The sequence below is a fragment of the Neopsephotus bourkii genome, unplaced genomic scaffold (genome assembly GCF_033783945.1).
Source record: "Neopsephotus bourkii isolate Nb327-2 ecotype Australia unplaced genomic scaffold, CSIRO-AGI_Nbou_v1 NB_1792, whole genome shotgun sequence".
NCBI classification, from domain to species: Eukaryota; Metazoa; Chordata; class Aves; order Psittaciformes; family Psittacidae; genus Neopsephotus; species Neopsephotus bourkii.
The window spans coordinates 11,209,054-11,225,178 of record NW_026902266.1 but is presented as its reverse complement, the minus strand read 5'-3'; the positions used below and the strand labels follow the sequence as shown (position 1 = coordinate 11,225,178).

Here is a 16,125-nt window from a genome sequence, read left to right as displayed (position 1 = left end):
TTAACTTCCTTGTTTCCCCATCTGTGTCTTTCTGACACAGTATGTTACCTGTTCTTTATCTCATCTTTGTTCTACCAGTGTTCAACTTTTCTGATTCTTGTCTGGTCCTCACCCCTCCTCCCTGTTTCTTCTTCAGTGGGCTTCCTTTATTTCAGCGGCACAGCTAGGAGAAAGGTTGAGGTGCACTTATTTTGCTGGCACCATGCTTCTCTCCCATCTCCTGTCTATTCAGCCATCTGAGGTGAGAGATGGAGTTAGGCAGGCAGGCAGGGACCGCACCCTCTCAGTCAGGCTGCTCATACCTCGATGTGGTTTATCATCCTGGGAGCACAGGGGCTTGGGTTTATTTGTTTTGGCTTAGAATGTGTAGAGTTTGAAGGAGAGGGAGGCAGTAGCAAAGGGGTTCATAAACATGAAGGGAATCAGAATACCGCTGTGCTCATTGCCCTGAGAGATGCTGGTTTACAGGTAGGCAGCCATGGCAGACACGAGCGGGTGGTTTTGGTGACCAGAAAAGCTGGTGAGGTATGGTTTGTCTCTCTTAGTGTTGTATTTACCTTTGGTGATAGCAGTATGTCTGGGCTCCATCATGTTTCTGGAGAACTTGAACACTGTGTGTGAGCTAAGTCATAAAGTTACTCGTGGTTCATTGGTAGAGCAGTGATATTTGGAGAGATCAAACCACAGATTTCTGGAGAAGGAAAAACAGGAGCAGCTCTGGGAAAATGGTCCACTCAGGTGTCAGAATGTGGGTGATGGGGTGCTCTCTCTGGCACTGAATTTGAGGATCTCAACTTTGAGCAGTTTTCCTAGGACTACAAAAGAAATCCATGCCAGAGCTCAAACACAGCTCAGAGCTCCTGCATCCTGCAGGCACTGCTTTAACTACAAGAGCATAATTTCTAAATGTAAACAGATAGCTCTCCTGAACAGTTCTTGCATAAATCCCCAACACAAACAACGGACTTGCTTGCCATCCCATTTGTTGCTGCTAATGCCTGTGTCCAGGGTCACATTGGGATGTACTTTGGATACAGGACCATTAAGATCATCTTGGTGCCTTTCTAAAGATTCCGTGGGTAACTGCCAAGACTAAAAGAGACAGACCCAAGGTTGTTCTCATCTCTTTGTACAAGCCAAGACAGTTTTGTCTTTTCTGCTTACATCCATGAGGTCTCCAGCCAGCTCCTTATCCTCCCAGGATGCTTTTATATCATCATACAGAGACAGTCCATGCAAATTAATAGTTTCTTCACTGGGAGTGTTAGCATCGCAGCTTAGGTGCCACGGACAGGACCTGCTTCTTGGAGATACTGACTCACAACAGTAACACAATTACTAGGCCAAAGTGATCTAAACAGAATGAGATTCATAGTAACAACGCATAGCAGTTGACCTTATTGAAGCACTGATATTGAAGATCTCCCAATGCTGCTTGAAATTTAAAGCAACATTCTGTGACAATGTGGGCTTGCCTTCTGCTTACACCAATTAATTTAGTTTTCTTTTACTGCATGGAATTAGAGAGAAGTGGAAGGACTTTGCACAAGACAGTGTAAATGTTGCCATTAGTTACTTCTGCTCAAGACCTCTGATTTTCAGTCCTCCTGATACTCATGAAGCATCTCTTCCACATCTTTCTCCAGAAAAATGTCTCCTTAGCCATCCTGGCCTTTGGTTGGTGCCTTTCCTCCTCTCTGTTCCCAGGAAGGGCTCTGCAGAAGGAGTCTGAGGCAAACATGCTAAAAGAAATCTCATTGCCTTCTGAAAATAGAGGAAAATAGTGCCACCAGCTGCAGTGGCCCACCTGGCCATTTAAACACTTTGATTTCCATGCTTTTAGCAGTGGTACTGTTCCCCACATTGTCACAAATAGCTGCAAAATGGAAGGCTATTTCAAGGGTTTTCAAGCTTTGTGAGTGTCAGCTTCCCCTTGCATCTCAGGGTATGGGAGAAGCTAGAGGGTCTGTTTGCACAGGCTGTGGGAAGCTGTATTATTAATTTATAACTTGCTGCCTGCTCTGAGATAATTCACTGGTTACATTCTCACTCCTAAGCATGACCTTATGTAAGGTAATTTGGAAAGTGTATTGCCCACCCCAAACATGTACTAAGAACATCTGCATGGAGAGTTAATGTGGAGTATTAAATGTGCTGTAAATTATCCTCTTTGCACAAGCAATCTCTGACTTGTTCCCGCTCTTGTTTATAGAGTATGAATTGAGAAATGAAAATTTATGTAATCTGTCTACACTGGATAGTTAATTCATGTTTAAAGTACGAAATAACAGAGATCTTATTAAGCCTCCGTATGGCTGAATGTGCTTCAGATATTCCTGGATAGCACAGCTTACTTCTAGAAAAGATGACACAGAATTAGTCAGGAAATAGCTCAACTAGCATAACTTAAGCCATTTACCCAGTGACTCATAAGAAATGTATGGCAAAATGAAGATTGAATCCTTCTCTCTCAAGTCTTTATACAGCTGCATCAAGATTCCCCTTCCTCCCATCATGTATTATTGAAATCTTATATGAGGCACATAACGGCCATTAATTCTGCAGTTTGTGCTGTAGTGGTGCTCTGAGTGGGAGGAAGGAAGGGAGGTGTGCTAACAACACTGTGGACAGCAGATTGCTCTGTATCCTAGCTCTGACCCGTGTTTTGCCTCACATGATGCTCTAATGGATCAAAACCTCCCGTAGCTGCAAATTCAGGATGCTTCTCAGCTGATGGCAGACATTGTCAGTCAGCCTTGGGGTGAGGAAGGTTCAGTCGTTGATGTCAGCTCAACGGCGAATTTCCTTTTAAGACTCACTAAGACTTTCAGCTTGGTTTGTTCACTTTGTGTCTCCCCTGAAGCCTGTGCTCCCAGGCAGTCCTTCCTAAGCAATGAACCGTGCTTTGAATTTTACTGTGATGTCTATAGAGACTGGTGACACCCTGCAGGAAATACTGAAGGACAGTCTATTTTCTCATTTCTGATGTTCTTTGTGATGCAAAAAAATATTAATGAAAAAGAACTGTTCTTTAAAGCTAATCTACATTCATTCCTTAGCAAAATAATAATCTGGGGTTTGTGTAACAGGAAACAATTCATTACTATGCTAATGATGTTGCCATTACAGGACTATGAGGAATAAGCAACAGGAGCAGGTGAGCTCCTGAGACTTGAATAGGTGTTTTCATGCAAATATCCTGAGGATGAAGGGAAAGGACAAAGGAAGAATGATACCTAGGAACTATGTATGTTATACACAAATCATAAATAGGCTGTTTTCATAGTGATGTCCGGTCATTATGGAAGTGTTTGTGTTGCAAATGCCAAAATTTCAAAGATGTGATGGCTCTAGCAACACTGAAAGTAATAGAAGAGCTTAGAGCTAAATTCTTACATTTGGACACAAGTTTTGGACTGCAGTGTGTTTCAAGTGAGGTCTGTTCTCTCCAGTTTCAATTCAAGGGAAAAAAACAGCTTGAGGGAACTTTAATGAAGTAATAAGGTAAAGAAGGGTGATGGAGACAGCGGAGGAAGGCACAAAATAGGCAAGTGCACAAGTATAAGAAGGGAAAGGATTTTAGGTGGTAGAAAAATAAGGAAGGAGGGTGAGTAGAGAACTGTCCTCTCTAGGCTCCCCTGCCTGGTTCTGCAGCCACCCAGATCTGGCAGCCTACACTGACGAGAGGCAACACCTTTCCCCTCCAATAAGTGCTGCAACATCACTTTCCTAATTGTATCCATTTGAGTTCAGTGGGGACTTCACTGCTGAAAGGGTGGGTTGGCATTGTAAGGCTCCAATGACAACCCAGTCCACCACCACTGATGGTTATACTAGGAAGTTTGTGCTGGAAGTAAACCTGTCATCATTGGCTTGATTGGAACCAGGCTGTCTCTGGATTATAGGGAGGAAAAGTCTGGGTGAGATTGTAGAGTTAATACCAGGTAAAATCTGTGCCTTTTGCAGTGTCATAAAGACAAAAAGTTTGGCAACCTTTGTTTGTCTCTGTTATCCACAAACATTGTCACTTGTTCTCAACCAGGGACTTTGATATATGTAGTGAATAGCTTGGTATTGTTTTCTCACTTAGAGTTTATGGTAGAGTGTAACATGGCCCAGGCACATACGTGTTGCTGATAGCACAAGGTCTGTTTCTTCAGTCTGTAGAATTGAAGGCAGTTAATTTATGTGTTTTGCAAGGAACCTGTTTGATGTGATCATAGTTAGCTGTGTGCTGTAACAATTAAACTTGGGGTGAGATAGTTGGATTAATACTTCCTGAGTATCTTCATACCAAGTCCTTGCTCAGCACGTCATTTAGCTTTTTATGTTAGCTTGTATGGTATTGCATGGCTAAACTTGCAGTGGCCCAGCTTAGAGAACAGATTTACCTTTATCATTAAAGGTAACTTATTACCTTTAATGATAGTGATTATTATCATTAATAAATGATAATAAATCTCATTTATTACTACATGATAAAAGCATGTAGTTCTCATAAAAATGTTCTTTGGAGTCTCTACAGAAGCCCTCTCAATGCAGAAATCTTTAAAGAATTTACTGGACTTTCCAGTACATCAGAACTGATATTGTTCTAGGAGGACTCAATCATCTGTTTTACTGGAAGGGAAAAAGCAAATTGCCACAAAGCTAAGATGTGACTCTTAAAAAATTTTTTAGCTGTACAACACCTCCTGAAGTGTGGGCAAGCTTTCCTTATAGCACTTAGAGAAGCATGTTAATGTTTTCAGGTTCTCAAGGCCTAGAGACATTCTGCTGAAGCTGCCAATAAAAGAAAAATAAGTAGACAAAATGGGTTATTATTAATGTATTTCTAAGAGTTTGTCTTTATTACAAGGTTCTCTTAAAAGCACAAGTTTGTCTTAACAGTCTGTACTTCTTCCCTGTAATGCCTTCCTGTTATGTATCAAAGTCTCTACCCTGTGGGGCAGACCAAAGCAGTAATATTTCCCCCTATTTTCAGATCCCATATCAGTGGAGTTTCAAGAGGAAAATAATTTGCCTTAAAAGGCTTTGGAACATATGCAGAGCTCAAGAATTCAAATTATACCTTACAAATGATATTGATGGCAGTACAGATTGATTCAGTCTAAGACAGTTAAGTATAGGTTAATCTTTGCAACATGTGAGACAGCAAGGACTTCAAACACACTGAACTGTCACTGACAAACTAAAATAACAGCAGAAGTCCAGAGTAGAGAAATCTTACAAACTCACTTGACTTCTGTGCTGGACATTGACATTTTCTATGTAGAATTTGCAGTCAAGTTAGTAATTATGCCAGGGGAGGGCTTGGGATCTTACACTCAAAGTCACCCTTCTAAAGCCATTAGAAACCCTGCATTTATCCTCTTTGCCACTTTCCTAGCTTCATCTGGGCAGTGCTGCAACCTGGGTCCCAGTGAATGCCTGGCTAAGAGGACTCAAGCCACATACATGTTGTCTTCTGCTTGTATGAGTTCAGTAAGCAGCAGAATCTGGATTCTTCTTCACTAAGCTTCCAGATAAACAGTGTTCCTGAAATGTGCTCCTGATGTTCAGAAAACTGGCTTTGAAGCATTGCAACACACTCTAAGGACTTTTTATTGGAACTGGATATTTAATGGAAAAATATGCTTAAGAAATGAGTGCAGAAAATGGAGTGAAATGAATCTGTTTTAAGACTAAGAAGGAAAAAGGACCATATGGATAGGAAGAAGTATTGATCACAGTATTAAAAACAACAACAAAAAAGTGCCATCAAACAAAAACGCATGCACATCCGTTGAACTGAAGAAATCTCAATTGAAAGGGCCTATTCTGCTCCCATTATATTAACAGAATGAAAGATGTTCTCATTTCAACTGTGAAAATGTTTTCTCTAAAACGTCTAAGACGCTTATAACATGATGTTGAACTAAGACACTTATAACACATCTGAGCCTAGACATGAATAACTAAGCCCCATGCTATTCACCTTCCACAGAAGAGAGGAAGGGGTTCTTGCAACAGTGCAACCTTGCAACAGTGGATACCTTGTGTGTAAGAAATAAGGTTTTCTTGGTAGTACAAATAAAGCTCTGCTGATTACCAAGACCTTTCAGGTGCTTTATCCAAGCCTAGCTCTAGCCTGAACCACTTGTGAATGGGAGTGAGCTGAGGATCAACTTGCACTGCAATAGTGTAATGTAATGGGAGTGGGTGCTTCTCAAGCACTGGAGTGCTTTAGGAAATTAAGAATCATTTTGAAATGTAGTAGGGAGCAGCATGTTATTTACAACTCCCTTGCTAACACCTGTTAATGGAATTAAAAGTTCAAAGGTGTCATAAAGTCATAAAGTTAACTAGGAAAAAGTGGGATTGTTGTCAGTGCCCCTTCTGTGCACCAAAAAGCTCCAGGCCACACTTTCACTTTGGGGGTGCAAGAAAACCTTTGGGGGAGGGAAGAGGGAGACAGTCTGTAAGGAATATTCTGTCACTGAGGTTCCTGAAATGATAAAAATCTGCTAAGAAACACCTGCAGTGCAGCAGGCATTTTCAGTTGGGATGATGAACCTTGCCTGGTACCAGCAGTAGATCCCATGTTGCCACCACGTCATTTTTTGTGTGTCCGTTGTTTTTATTCTGATCCTGACAAATGGTTTGTGGATGTTTTAGGCAAAATGGGTGTAATAATGGAGAACATCCAGATCCTACCATCTATGTTAATTGGAGAGTTGTCCTAGTGAAATTAGTGAGACCACACCTGGAGTAAAGCACAAATTATGGCTCAATAAGGGTTTCAGAGTAATTCTTCACCTTTCTATATGAAACCAAATTCTGCATTTTGAGGCAAAGTGTAGTCAGATGGTTAATCAGGCAACATGGAATCTGCGTGACATGACTGTCTTTGGATTTGTTTTTAACAGGATGTCACAGTACTTGAGAGACTTTGGTTTTCACTGCTTTGTGAAGAATTATTTGCAAACACTGTGATAGAGAATGCTCTCACACAAACCCAAGGGATGTGATTGTTACTATACAATATAATAAACTTACATGGCTGTCAAACTCATTTTGAAGGCTCTTGCTACCTGACCATAAAATTCAGTTGTGTGTTTTTTCGCTGTTTCTCTTTTATTTTGGGAGCTGGGATATGGTTTGGGATATGGTTTTGGGATTTTTTTTGTTTTGTTTTGTTTTTGTTTTTTTCTTTTTGTCTGAAGCCTTTGTTTCCAGGCACTGGACTGACTGTTTTTCTGCTATGTGAAAGTTATTTGGATTTTCTCTCCATGTGCTGAGATGTTACTGGCACCACCTACAGCAAAATATTCTTGCAAAAGAAGCATTAAAGACATATTGCATAGAAAAGTCAGTTGACATCACCACATGTACCGGAGTCTCAAAACCACGTCAGTAAATTTGATATATCTTGTGAAATTGTCTTTTAAAGCTCAGTTCATCTTTTGCTGAAAGCAAAGCAGTTTGGCCTATTTGACATTTAAGGTAGCTTTGAAATGTGAGGTTTAAATAATCACTTTTTAAAACATTGACCACAATAATTTTTATCAAGCTTTAATGTACTTTTTTTTTTTTTTTTTTTTTTCATTGGATTTTGGGTATGGGAAAAGTGGACTCTTGGAAAACCACATCCCAAAAGCATACGTTTTTGTTTGCCTGGATTTTTAATGTGCCAGGTCAGTATCCCATCTTTTCGAGGCTCCCTTCAGCTTATTCTGATCTTGAACAGAAAAAGCAAATCTTGGAAAATGATCCTGAACTGTGCTAACAGTTGTTATTCACCTTATGCCACATTTATATCTCTTATTTTTCTCACCTAATTGCTAATAAGTGATTTAGACAGATTTAACACAGTAAAGGGATTGAATTGGTGCGTGGAAAACATTAAAAAGCTGCTGGCTTTCTGTGGAATGTGCAGTCCTAGAAAGCTTGGCCAGCATCAGCAGGTTTCCCTTCTCATCCTGAGCAAGCCCTTTTCCAGTCAGAACAGGCAGTTCTTTAAGAGCCCTGTTATGTTTGTTATGTTGATACTGTAACACCGACAGTAACAACGAGACACTGGAGGAGTCTGGGGAGCTTCAGCGTAGAAACAATGTTACCAGCTGGGAAAAATATCTCCGTTTAAACTGGGAAAATCGTGGGGTGGAAGACAATCCCAGGACCTGGAGTCTGTGGTGGGCATGGTTGACTCTGCTTCTGGAGCTGCAATCTGGAAGAAGTTTGCTGACCTTATTTGTGGCAGAGCTGTTTGGAATAAAGTGGTTTAGAGAATGTCCTGTTTCCCGCGATGGGTCTACTAGTACAAGGATTTTGTGTGTTGTCACTACCCAGCTTGCTTTTCAGCGTCACATTACAGTTGGCTTCTCAAGCAGTCTGGACTTAGTGTGGGTTTGAGTAAACAAGAAGTTTCGTAATACTCCTTGTTTTTGCATTAGCCGTGCCATTAATGGTCATAAAAATTGGTAGTTCTGGTCAGATCCTGGAGGCCAGTGCTGCAAACCATGGTAGATATTTTAGCTTATAAACGAAGGAGAGTCTCAGAAGCCACCCAGAGCGTATGCCAGCAGAGCCACACAATCCTTGAAAATAACTCCTGCAGCAGCAGGTGGAATAAGTCCTGTTCCATTTCTTCCCCAAGGGACTCTGCTGACGTTTTAGAGATCCTATCATGACATGAAAACACCTTTTTCCCTCATATTGCAAAATGTTTCTCAAACAATCTCAATGACAGAGGAAATTGCCACTAAGAGCTGTGTTCTACACCACAAAAAATGGGATATAGTCAACAGAGGGGCATGTTGTTAGAGGATCTCTGGGATTATGTCCTGGCCTATATCCGTATTGTCATATTCTCCCTTCAGTCACAGCACACCATTCCTATTATGATAATGGGATGAGGGCAAAATAAATCATTATACCTGCCTGTTCCTTTGTCATTTATGGAGCAATGTCACAGAAGTAAGGCTCATCTTTTGGTCACTCAACTGGGTATATGGGGTTTTTACAATGACTGAAATTAAATACACAGCTTTTGGGTTGTTGCCAAATTTCTAGGAAATAAGTAAGAATTAGTAATGATTCATTATAGTACACAAGGTCTTAAAAATATCCTAAGACAGTTTTACATAAAGAATCTTGGGGCCAATAGAGAAAACCATGTGTAGGTATTTTCATACCACAAGGAGACTTGAAAATTATATTCAACATATTCTGTATTGAATATATTTCTCTATTAGAAAATATTTCCATAATACAACTGCATTTTAAATTTTGAGAAATTGTCTTCATTCCTTGGAATAGCTTTTGTAGCCAAAATGCCAGTCATAGCTGTGGTATTTGCAAGGATCACACAGTGCAGTTTCTGGGCTCTCCACGTGTACTGATGGATGAAAGAACCATGCCAAACCTCTGATATTTTGTGAACTCTGTATCAAGGTTCCTTAGTCAGACCTGTCAGAACCTGAACCATACACCGAATTCCCGTATCTCCCTTTACAGCAGGAGACCATAATAAACTTGTCTGTGAATGTGAAAGGGCAGCAGTAGAGAGGCTGGGTTTAGTTTTTCAGGATCATAACGAGACTGATTGCATAGGATGAAAAGCAGCCTGGAGTTCTGCCTTTGCACAGCACAGTACTTCTAACAGTCTTGAAGGTTAATTGATTGAAAAATTCATTGGTTTTTGGTTTTTTTTCATCACAGATATCCACATTTCTAGAAAGCAGAAATGACCATGACTGCCAACAAGAACGTCAATGTCAACAGCAGGGCTGGAGGGAGTAAAGTGCCTCAGGACGCTCTGGATAGGTAAGTGGTGAATTGCAGGGTTTGTAGTTTCTGTGAAAGGCTTGTCTGTTTGGAACAAAATCTCTGTTCAAAGGAAAATGACCTCTGTTCTGCCAAAGAGAGTGCTTTGCTGGGCTGAGAGAAGTATTTTGTAGGGATTGGAGGAACCAAAGTGTGAGTAAAGGTCTGCTTCTGGCATGTTTCTGTCAAGCTATTGCTGTTTGTTGGCTGGTTATGATGAAAATGATTGCAAAGAAGGAACTCTGTGGAAGGCACTGTGTAGGCCTGAGGAGGTTTGGGCTGAATTTCTTGGCCATATGACTGTGTGTGAGCTTTTCTCTGTTGCCAGTCCACGGTTTGTATTTTGTTTTGGTTTCTGCCATGTTTTCTCTTCTGTTTCTGTCTTGACAGACAGTGGGCAGACAGTCTCCTGTTGCAGGCCAGGGAGTGAGCATGAAAGGACTGAATGTAAAATACAGGGCTCATCTCTGTTGCTTTGTTTACGTGTCCTCCTTTCTGTAGCATCAAAGTAATTTATGAAGTAGATTGACTTTACCACCAACAGCTGGGGAAAATCTGAGCCAAGGCCACCTTAAGCTCCCAAGCCTGACAATTCTGAGGGAATCAGTCTGCTTAGATTGTGCTTCCAAATTTGTGCATGCTTACTTGTGGCTAAGAAACACTATCCTAAGAAAGTTCCAGTCCATCAGAAGGCTGTGATGCAGCTGCACACAGTGGTTCAGATGCTTGTAAATATCAGATACCTTGCACTCATGAATTAGTACAGTGTAATGACAAGATGAGTAGAGTCAGTTACTGATCCCTTATCTTTCAGTTTATACTGATCACAGGCAGTGTTCTGAAAACAAGACGTTTTCTTTGGGGAACTCTGCTTTGGAAACTGCTTTGATAAGCTAGTAAAGAACTCACCTGCAGCCAACAAGTTCTCATATCCAGATCAGCAGGAGTCTTGTTCTCAGCCACGGCCTTTACAAAGTAATGCTGACAGATTCAACCTGTGGTCTTCACACAGGACAAGCCCACCAGCTGCTCTCATTTTGGGGCTGACAGTTGCAAATCCCTCACTTAGATCTAAAGGCAGGTTCAGTATGCTTTGATTGGGAAAGCTTAGACTACCATCAGACTACAGAACCTTTATGGATTAATCATTTGAACACAAGAGCAAAACACTAGGCTTTGGATGTCATCTTAGTGAGGTGAGTAGAAAGCCACCTAAACTGTGCAGGCTCTTTCTTCAAATGCATGAAGTATGGACGAGGCCTTGGGTGACATGGTTTAGTGTGAGGTGTCCCTGCCCATGGCAGGGGGCTTGGAACTAGATGACCTTAAGGTCCTTCCCAGCCCTAACTATTCTATGATTCTATGTCTGTTGACATATCTCTGTCCTTACTGTAGCATTTTGTCCAGCTCTCCAGGGGATTCATGCATGCCTATTTTGTCCTGCTCTGTTTTGAGGGGCTATTCTACACTACCTTACACAATAACATGTCACTGTCTCAATTTTTCTTGTGTTTTGGCTCAAAGCAAAGACAACCCTATTAAAAACAGAATAGATGAGAACTGTGCAAATTACTTGCCCTGTCCTTATAGAGTCTCTGTTCTGCACTAATATCTTTATGTTAGTTAATGGACATAGAAATAAAGAAGACGCCCTTTGCCTTACAAAGTTCAACATGTAACTCTGTAAGGCATTCAGTAGGTTGCAGTGAAATGGGTCTGTGCCAAGAAATGAATGTTAAAAGGAAAAAGTAGGGGAGGTCCTATTTATCTGTAGGACATTTTGGAATGTCCTACATATAGGTTATATGTAGGTTATACCAATGTCAATGAAATACTACTATCACTTTGGGCAGGCTGCATCTGTTCTTGCCATCACTAACTGAGGGTACTGTACAGGCTGTACCAGGGTTACTAGCTGACAGCAGCACAGTGTGTGCATAAGAGTGTTATATGTTGAGAATGTTACTGTTTCAAATACTTTAGTAAAGACTGTGATTCAAATGAGTGGATCATGGAATTACTGTTTGATTTTATCCACTTGAAAATAAGATAGCAGAGGCAAGAAGTCCCTGTATTGGCAGCTGCCAGGTATAGAACAGCTGGTGTAGATTCAGAGAAATTCAGAAACTGAGAAGATCTGGCTTTAATCCTAACAGGGAATTGTAGGTCAACTTGAACGCGATGTTGAATATTAGCTTGGTTTGAGATACCTGCCATTGTATTCTGAACTTTTCCAAATGCCAACAATGGAAAAGGGAAAATAGCTATCAAATTCTGAGATTTTCAGGATGGAAGCAATAGGAAAGATTCTTCCTCCCTTCCTCCCTCCCTCCCTCCCTCCCTCTCTCCCTCTCTCACCTCTTTCTTCTTCCCCCCCCCTTCTGTTTTTATTTAGAGAGAAAACTCTTTTTAATGACACAATTCTGTTTTGCATTTAAATGCTGTGAGCTTGTTCTTGATTTTGGTTGTGTTTCCATATTTCATGCACATATGGCTGCATCTGTATTACCTTCTACTTCTGAAAACTTATCTCTTACTTCCAGCTCTCTGCTACACGTTCCCACTTATGTACATGTATTATTGAATCCTAGGCAATATTCCTGAATGGGATAAAATGCCCTCATGCTGATTACCAAGGGACAGGTTGCCCTCCAAGGTAGTGATTAAGAATTAATAATCAAGAGCCAGAACCCTGACCTTAATCCTGTCTCTCCTAGTGGTGTCCTTTGCAGCACTGTCACACCCTTCCTATGTCTAAACCTGTCATTAGTTCAATTTGCCTTTCTTCCTTCTGGTGCTGTTCTTCTTTTTAAATGGTGCAGTTGACTAAAGACACAGATGACCAGCATCTGTTCTAGTTCTTTTATTAGGCATGTTATGCTGTGCTAAAGCTCAGCAGAAATGGACTCGATATCCTCGTATGTTTCTCAGTTTACAAGTTTGCGTGCTTGCCATCTCATAGTACAAAACAGTAAAAAATATAAAATGAAAGGGGAGTGAGGGTGGCTAGAGGAATTTCTACAGAGTGATGCATATGTAGACATTAAAACCAGATCCCTAATGATATCTGGTGTTCATTTATCATCCTTCAACCAGTGCAGGCAGATGGGTGGTGGGAACTTGGGTCTAGACTTAAGCAAACTTTGGACCTAGTCTTTGGGTTTAAAATCTTTTCCATTCTGAATAGCTTCGAAAGTACTGTGGGATAGTTATTGGATAACAATGGTCAAATAAACTTTCCTTATCATCACCATCTGTTTTGATTAGAATTTGTCAGGAAAAGATTTTGTAAGTACAAGTATGGACCTGAAGCTACAAAAAATCTTTGAGTTGCACTTGCATGACAAATGAGGAGATGAATAGGTTGTCATGCACCAGTTCTCCATCCATTATTTTGCCTTATGTCATCTTCTTCACCTGTCTTTGTGAAACCCTGTAAGAGGATGTTATTTGAGTCAACCATGAGGATTCTTCATTTTAGTCAGACTGTAAATCAGCAAAGCAAGTGCTGGCATAATAAAAGTTTAAGGCTTTCAGGATTTATTGCCAGCATATTCAAAGATTCACTGAAACTGAGCAGTCATTGTCTCCACTTAGTATGGGATTTGACTGGAGATTTGGAAATCTGCAAATGTGATTTCTTATATATAATTTGTAGGAGTAGAGTAAGTGCTGATACTGGCAAAACACCAGTGTATTAGTCTCCTGGTGGCTAGGACAGCTTTAGGACAGCTAGGACAGCTTTAGGACAGCTAGGACTGTTATTTTTGGTGGGGTTTATTGTTGCAAGAGTGTTCAGTTGGACTTGATCTTGAAGGTCATTTCCAACTTAAATGCTTCTACGATTCTAAGACACAAGGTGTGTTTCAGTGATAGAGTGTCACCATCTGGTTCAACCTTTTGTGGTTCCTTATGGGTCAGAAGCAAGGGTCAGTAAAGTCTATCAAAGTCTTTCAAATTCCTTTGGCTGTTAATTAGACCCTCCTAGATCACGGATTTAAATTTATAATCATAAATACCTTCAGTGAAAAGGAGGTGCCTACAAGTAAACATCTATAAAACTGCATCAAGATAATTGCAGTACCTAAGATTTGTTTGGTCCTTACCAGAGTGGGGATCTATTGATATGAGGCACCACAGCCTTTTTTCCACCAGAGTTGTGCTAATGGCAGTTTAGGAAATGAGGCAGAGACGGAGAGCAGAGTGAGGAAGGATAACTGTGAGTCTCAACTGAGAAACTGGTCTTGAGATTCACAGGCTTCTGCTATAAGGACAGGAAGGGAAAACGTTTGTAACTGAAGCAAATGAGGAGATTTAAATAAACATCCATCCACACCGATGCATTCTTTCTGAAGTTACCTGAAGTTCATTCACCACTCGTTACAAATGGAGATTTTTGTGTGTCAAGCTAAACTTGACTGTGAGACAAACTTGACTGTGCTCTGAATAGGAAAATTGTAGAAAAATGATGAAGGTGGTAGAAGGTACAAAATGTTTTCATTACAAGACAAGAATAGAGTGACTGTGAATCTTCCTCCTGAAAATGAAAGAATTAAAGGGAAAGAAGGGGTAATAGAAGTCTCTGAAATGATATATGGAATGTAGTCAGTAAATAGGGGGAAAAAAATCTCTATTTAAGAACCTATATGAATCAAATGAAACTGCAAGATGAGAGGCTGAAAATAATTTGAGAAGAAGGTATTCCTCTGCAGCATGTTTTTAACTGTGGAACTTACTATGCAGGATGTTGTAATCAGACAAATTCATGGAAGAAAAATATACCAAAGGCCTTTAGCCACTGAAATAAAACCTGTGAGTCAACAGACTGTTAAACAGTTAAGTAGCACTGTATGCTCATCTTGTTCTTATGCTCTTATCTAGGCACATGCTAACTGTCATGGTCAGTGACAGAGCTTGGAGTAGGCATGCTTTTTGGCCCAAGCCAGTGGGGTTGTCTGGAACAAGAGTCAATTATAGGAAGCAAATATTAGAGTGTTTGCACAAGGATTGTTACACTTACAAAATAAGACTTTCTGCCTTTCAGTGAGCTTCAAGGACACAACTTTAATCCTAACTTGTGAGTCACTGAGGTGAGCGCCAAGGATCATGAAGTTAGGAAAGCACCTTATGTGTAGCTAAAAGGACTTCTAAGCAATTCTGACAGGAGGCAGCTCTGTGAAATCTTATTAACTGTTCAACAGGAGACAAAGGAGCTCATAGCATGCTCACGGCTAGTGTGTGACCTTTTAGCATCAAATGACTAGTTTGTTTGGTTGCACCATACTTAAGAGGATCAGTGTAGTTGTGAGGAAACCTTAAGGCAACAGAAGTCAAATAATAGGCATAGCAGCATTTGTAGCCATCTCTCCTCAGAATGTGGCTTGCTTTCCTTTGGCAAATGATTCAGTATTTATCTGGAGTCTGTGTTTTATGCTGAAACTTCATTTGAATTAATGAGTTAATTTAGAAAGTATTTGTCTTAATGTTGTGTTTGTTCCAGTGCAAAGATAAAAGTAGAAATGGCACTACCAGCTCTGACTTAAAGGGCACCTCAACACTATACTGTATTAAAACAGGCCTACAGCTATGTCTACGAGGCCATGCTCTTCTTGTAGTCTGTTTAGTCGATCAAAGAAAAGGAGAAAAAAAATTACTAACAAAATAATTATATATTAATGCATTGTTGTATCTTAAAATTACAATTTAGTTAGAGATGCTAGATGCAACAAGCACAAGTCCAGAGCTGAAAAGTGTTTAGAGTGACTGTGGCTACATAACTTCTGTAAATCATTCCTGATGTCTTTACCTCTTACTAATACGCCATCTCTGAACTTGGGATTTCAAGTAATTTTATACACTTGGCTTGAGCCTTATCACCTGCTGCAGTATACGACTTGAGTATGGGAAGTGTTTGTTTTTAGAGGAGCTCATTGATCTAGTTTTTGTCTGAGGGTATTGCAAGAGGGTATTGTATGTTTGTTTTTAGATAAACCCATTGATCTATAGTTATTGTCTAAGGTTATTTTTGTCTGAGGGTAAGTAATTTCAGAATTTGGAGATGCAGTCTTCTTTCAGTGTATTTGTAAGTGATAGAATTGCCCTTTACCGCTACTATTTTCTGTGGTGCAGGCTGTGCATGCCATACGAGTCTCACCTTGTCAGCTGGATGTAGAACTGTGTTCCTGCCAGGCAGTGTTGCCCTGCTGGAATGAGAACCAAAACAAATATTGTAAGATATGCTTTTACTGCAAGATAGGATTTTTAAAAAATTATCGGATTAAAAATAGTTAAAAACATGAGCAGTAATCTTTGCTGTAA

At 40.3% G+C, this 16,125-nt stretch overlaps 2 protein-coding genes across 2 annotated transcripts in view; both read left to right on the top strand.

Moving 5' to 3' along the window:
* The window catches only part of RPL27A (ribosomal protein L27a), a 224,431-nt gene that overhangs the window by 108,197 nt on the left and 100,109 nt on the right, over positions 1-16,125 (top strand). The window lies entirely within an intron of this gene.
* DENND2B (DENN domain containing 2B) overlaps positions 1-16,125 on the top strand; it is a 135,312-nt gene that overhangs the window by 24,213 nt on the left and 94,974 nt on the right. The window contains exon 2 of the mRNA XM_061342426.1: positions 9,703-9,807. Coding sequence (XP_061198410.1) covers positions 9,728-9,807 — 80 coding nt within the window. The 5' untranslated portion in view covers positions 9,703-9,727. The remainder of the gene's footprint in view (positions 1-9,702; positions 9,808-16,125) is intronic.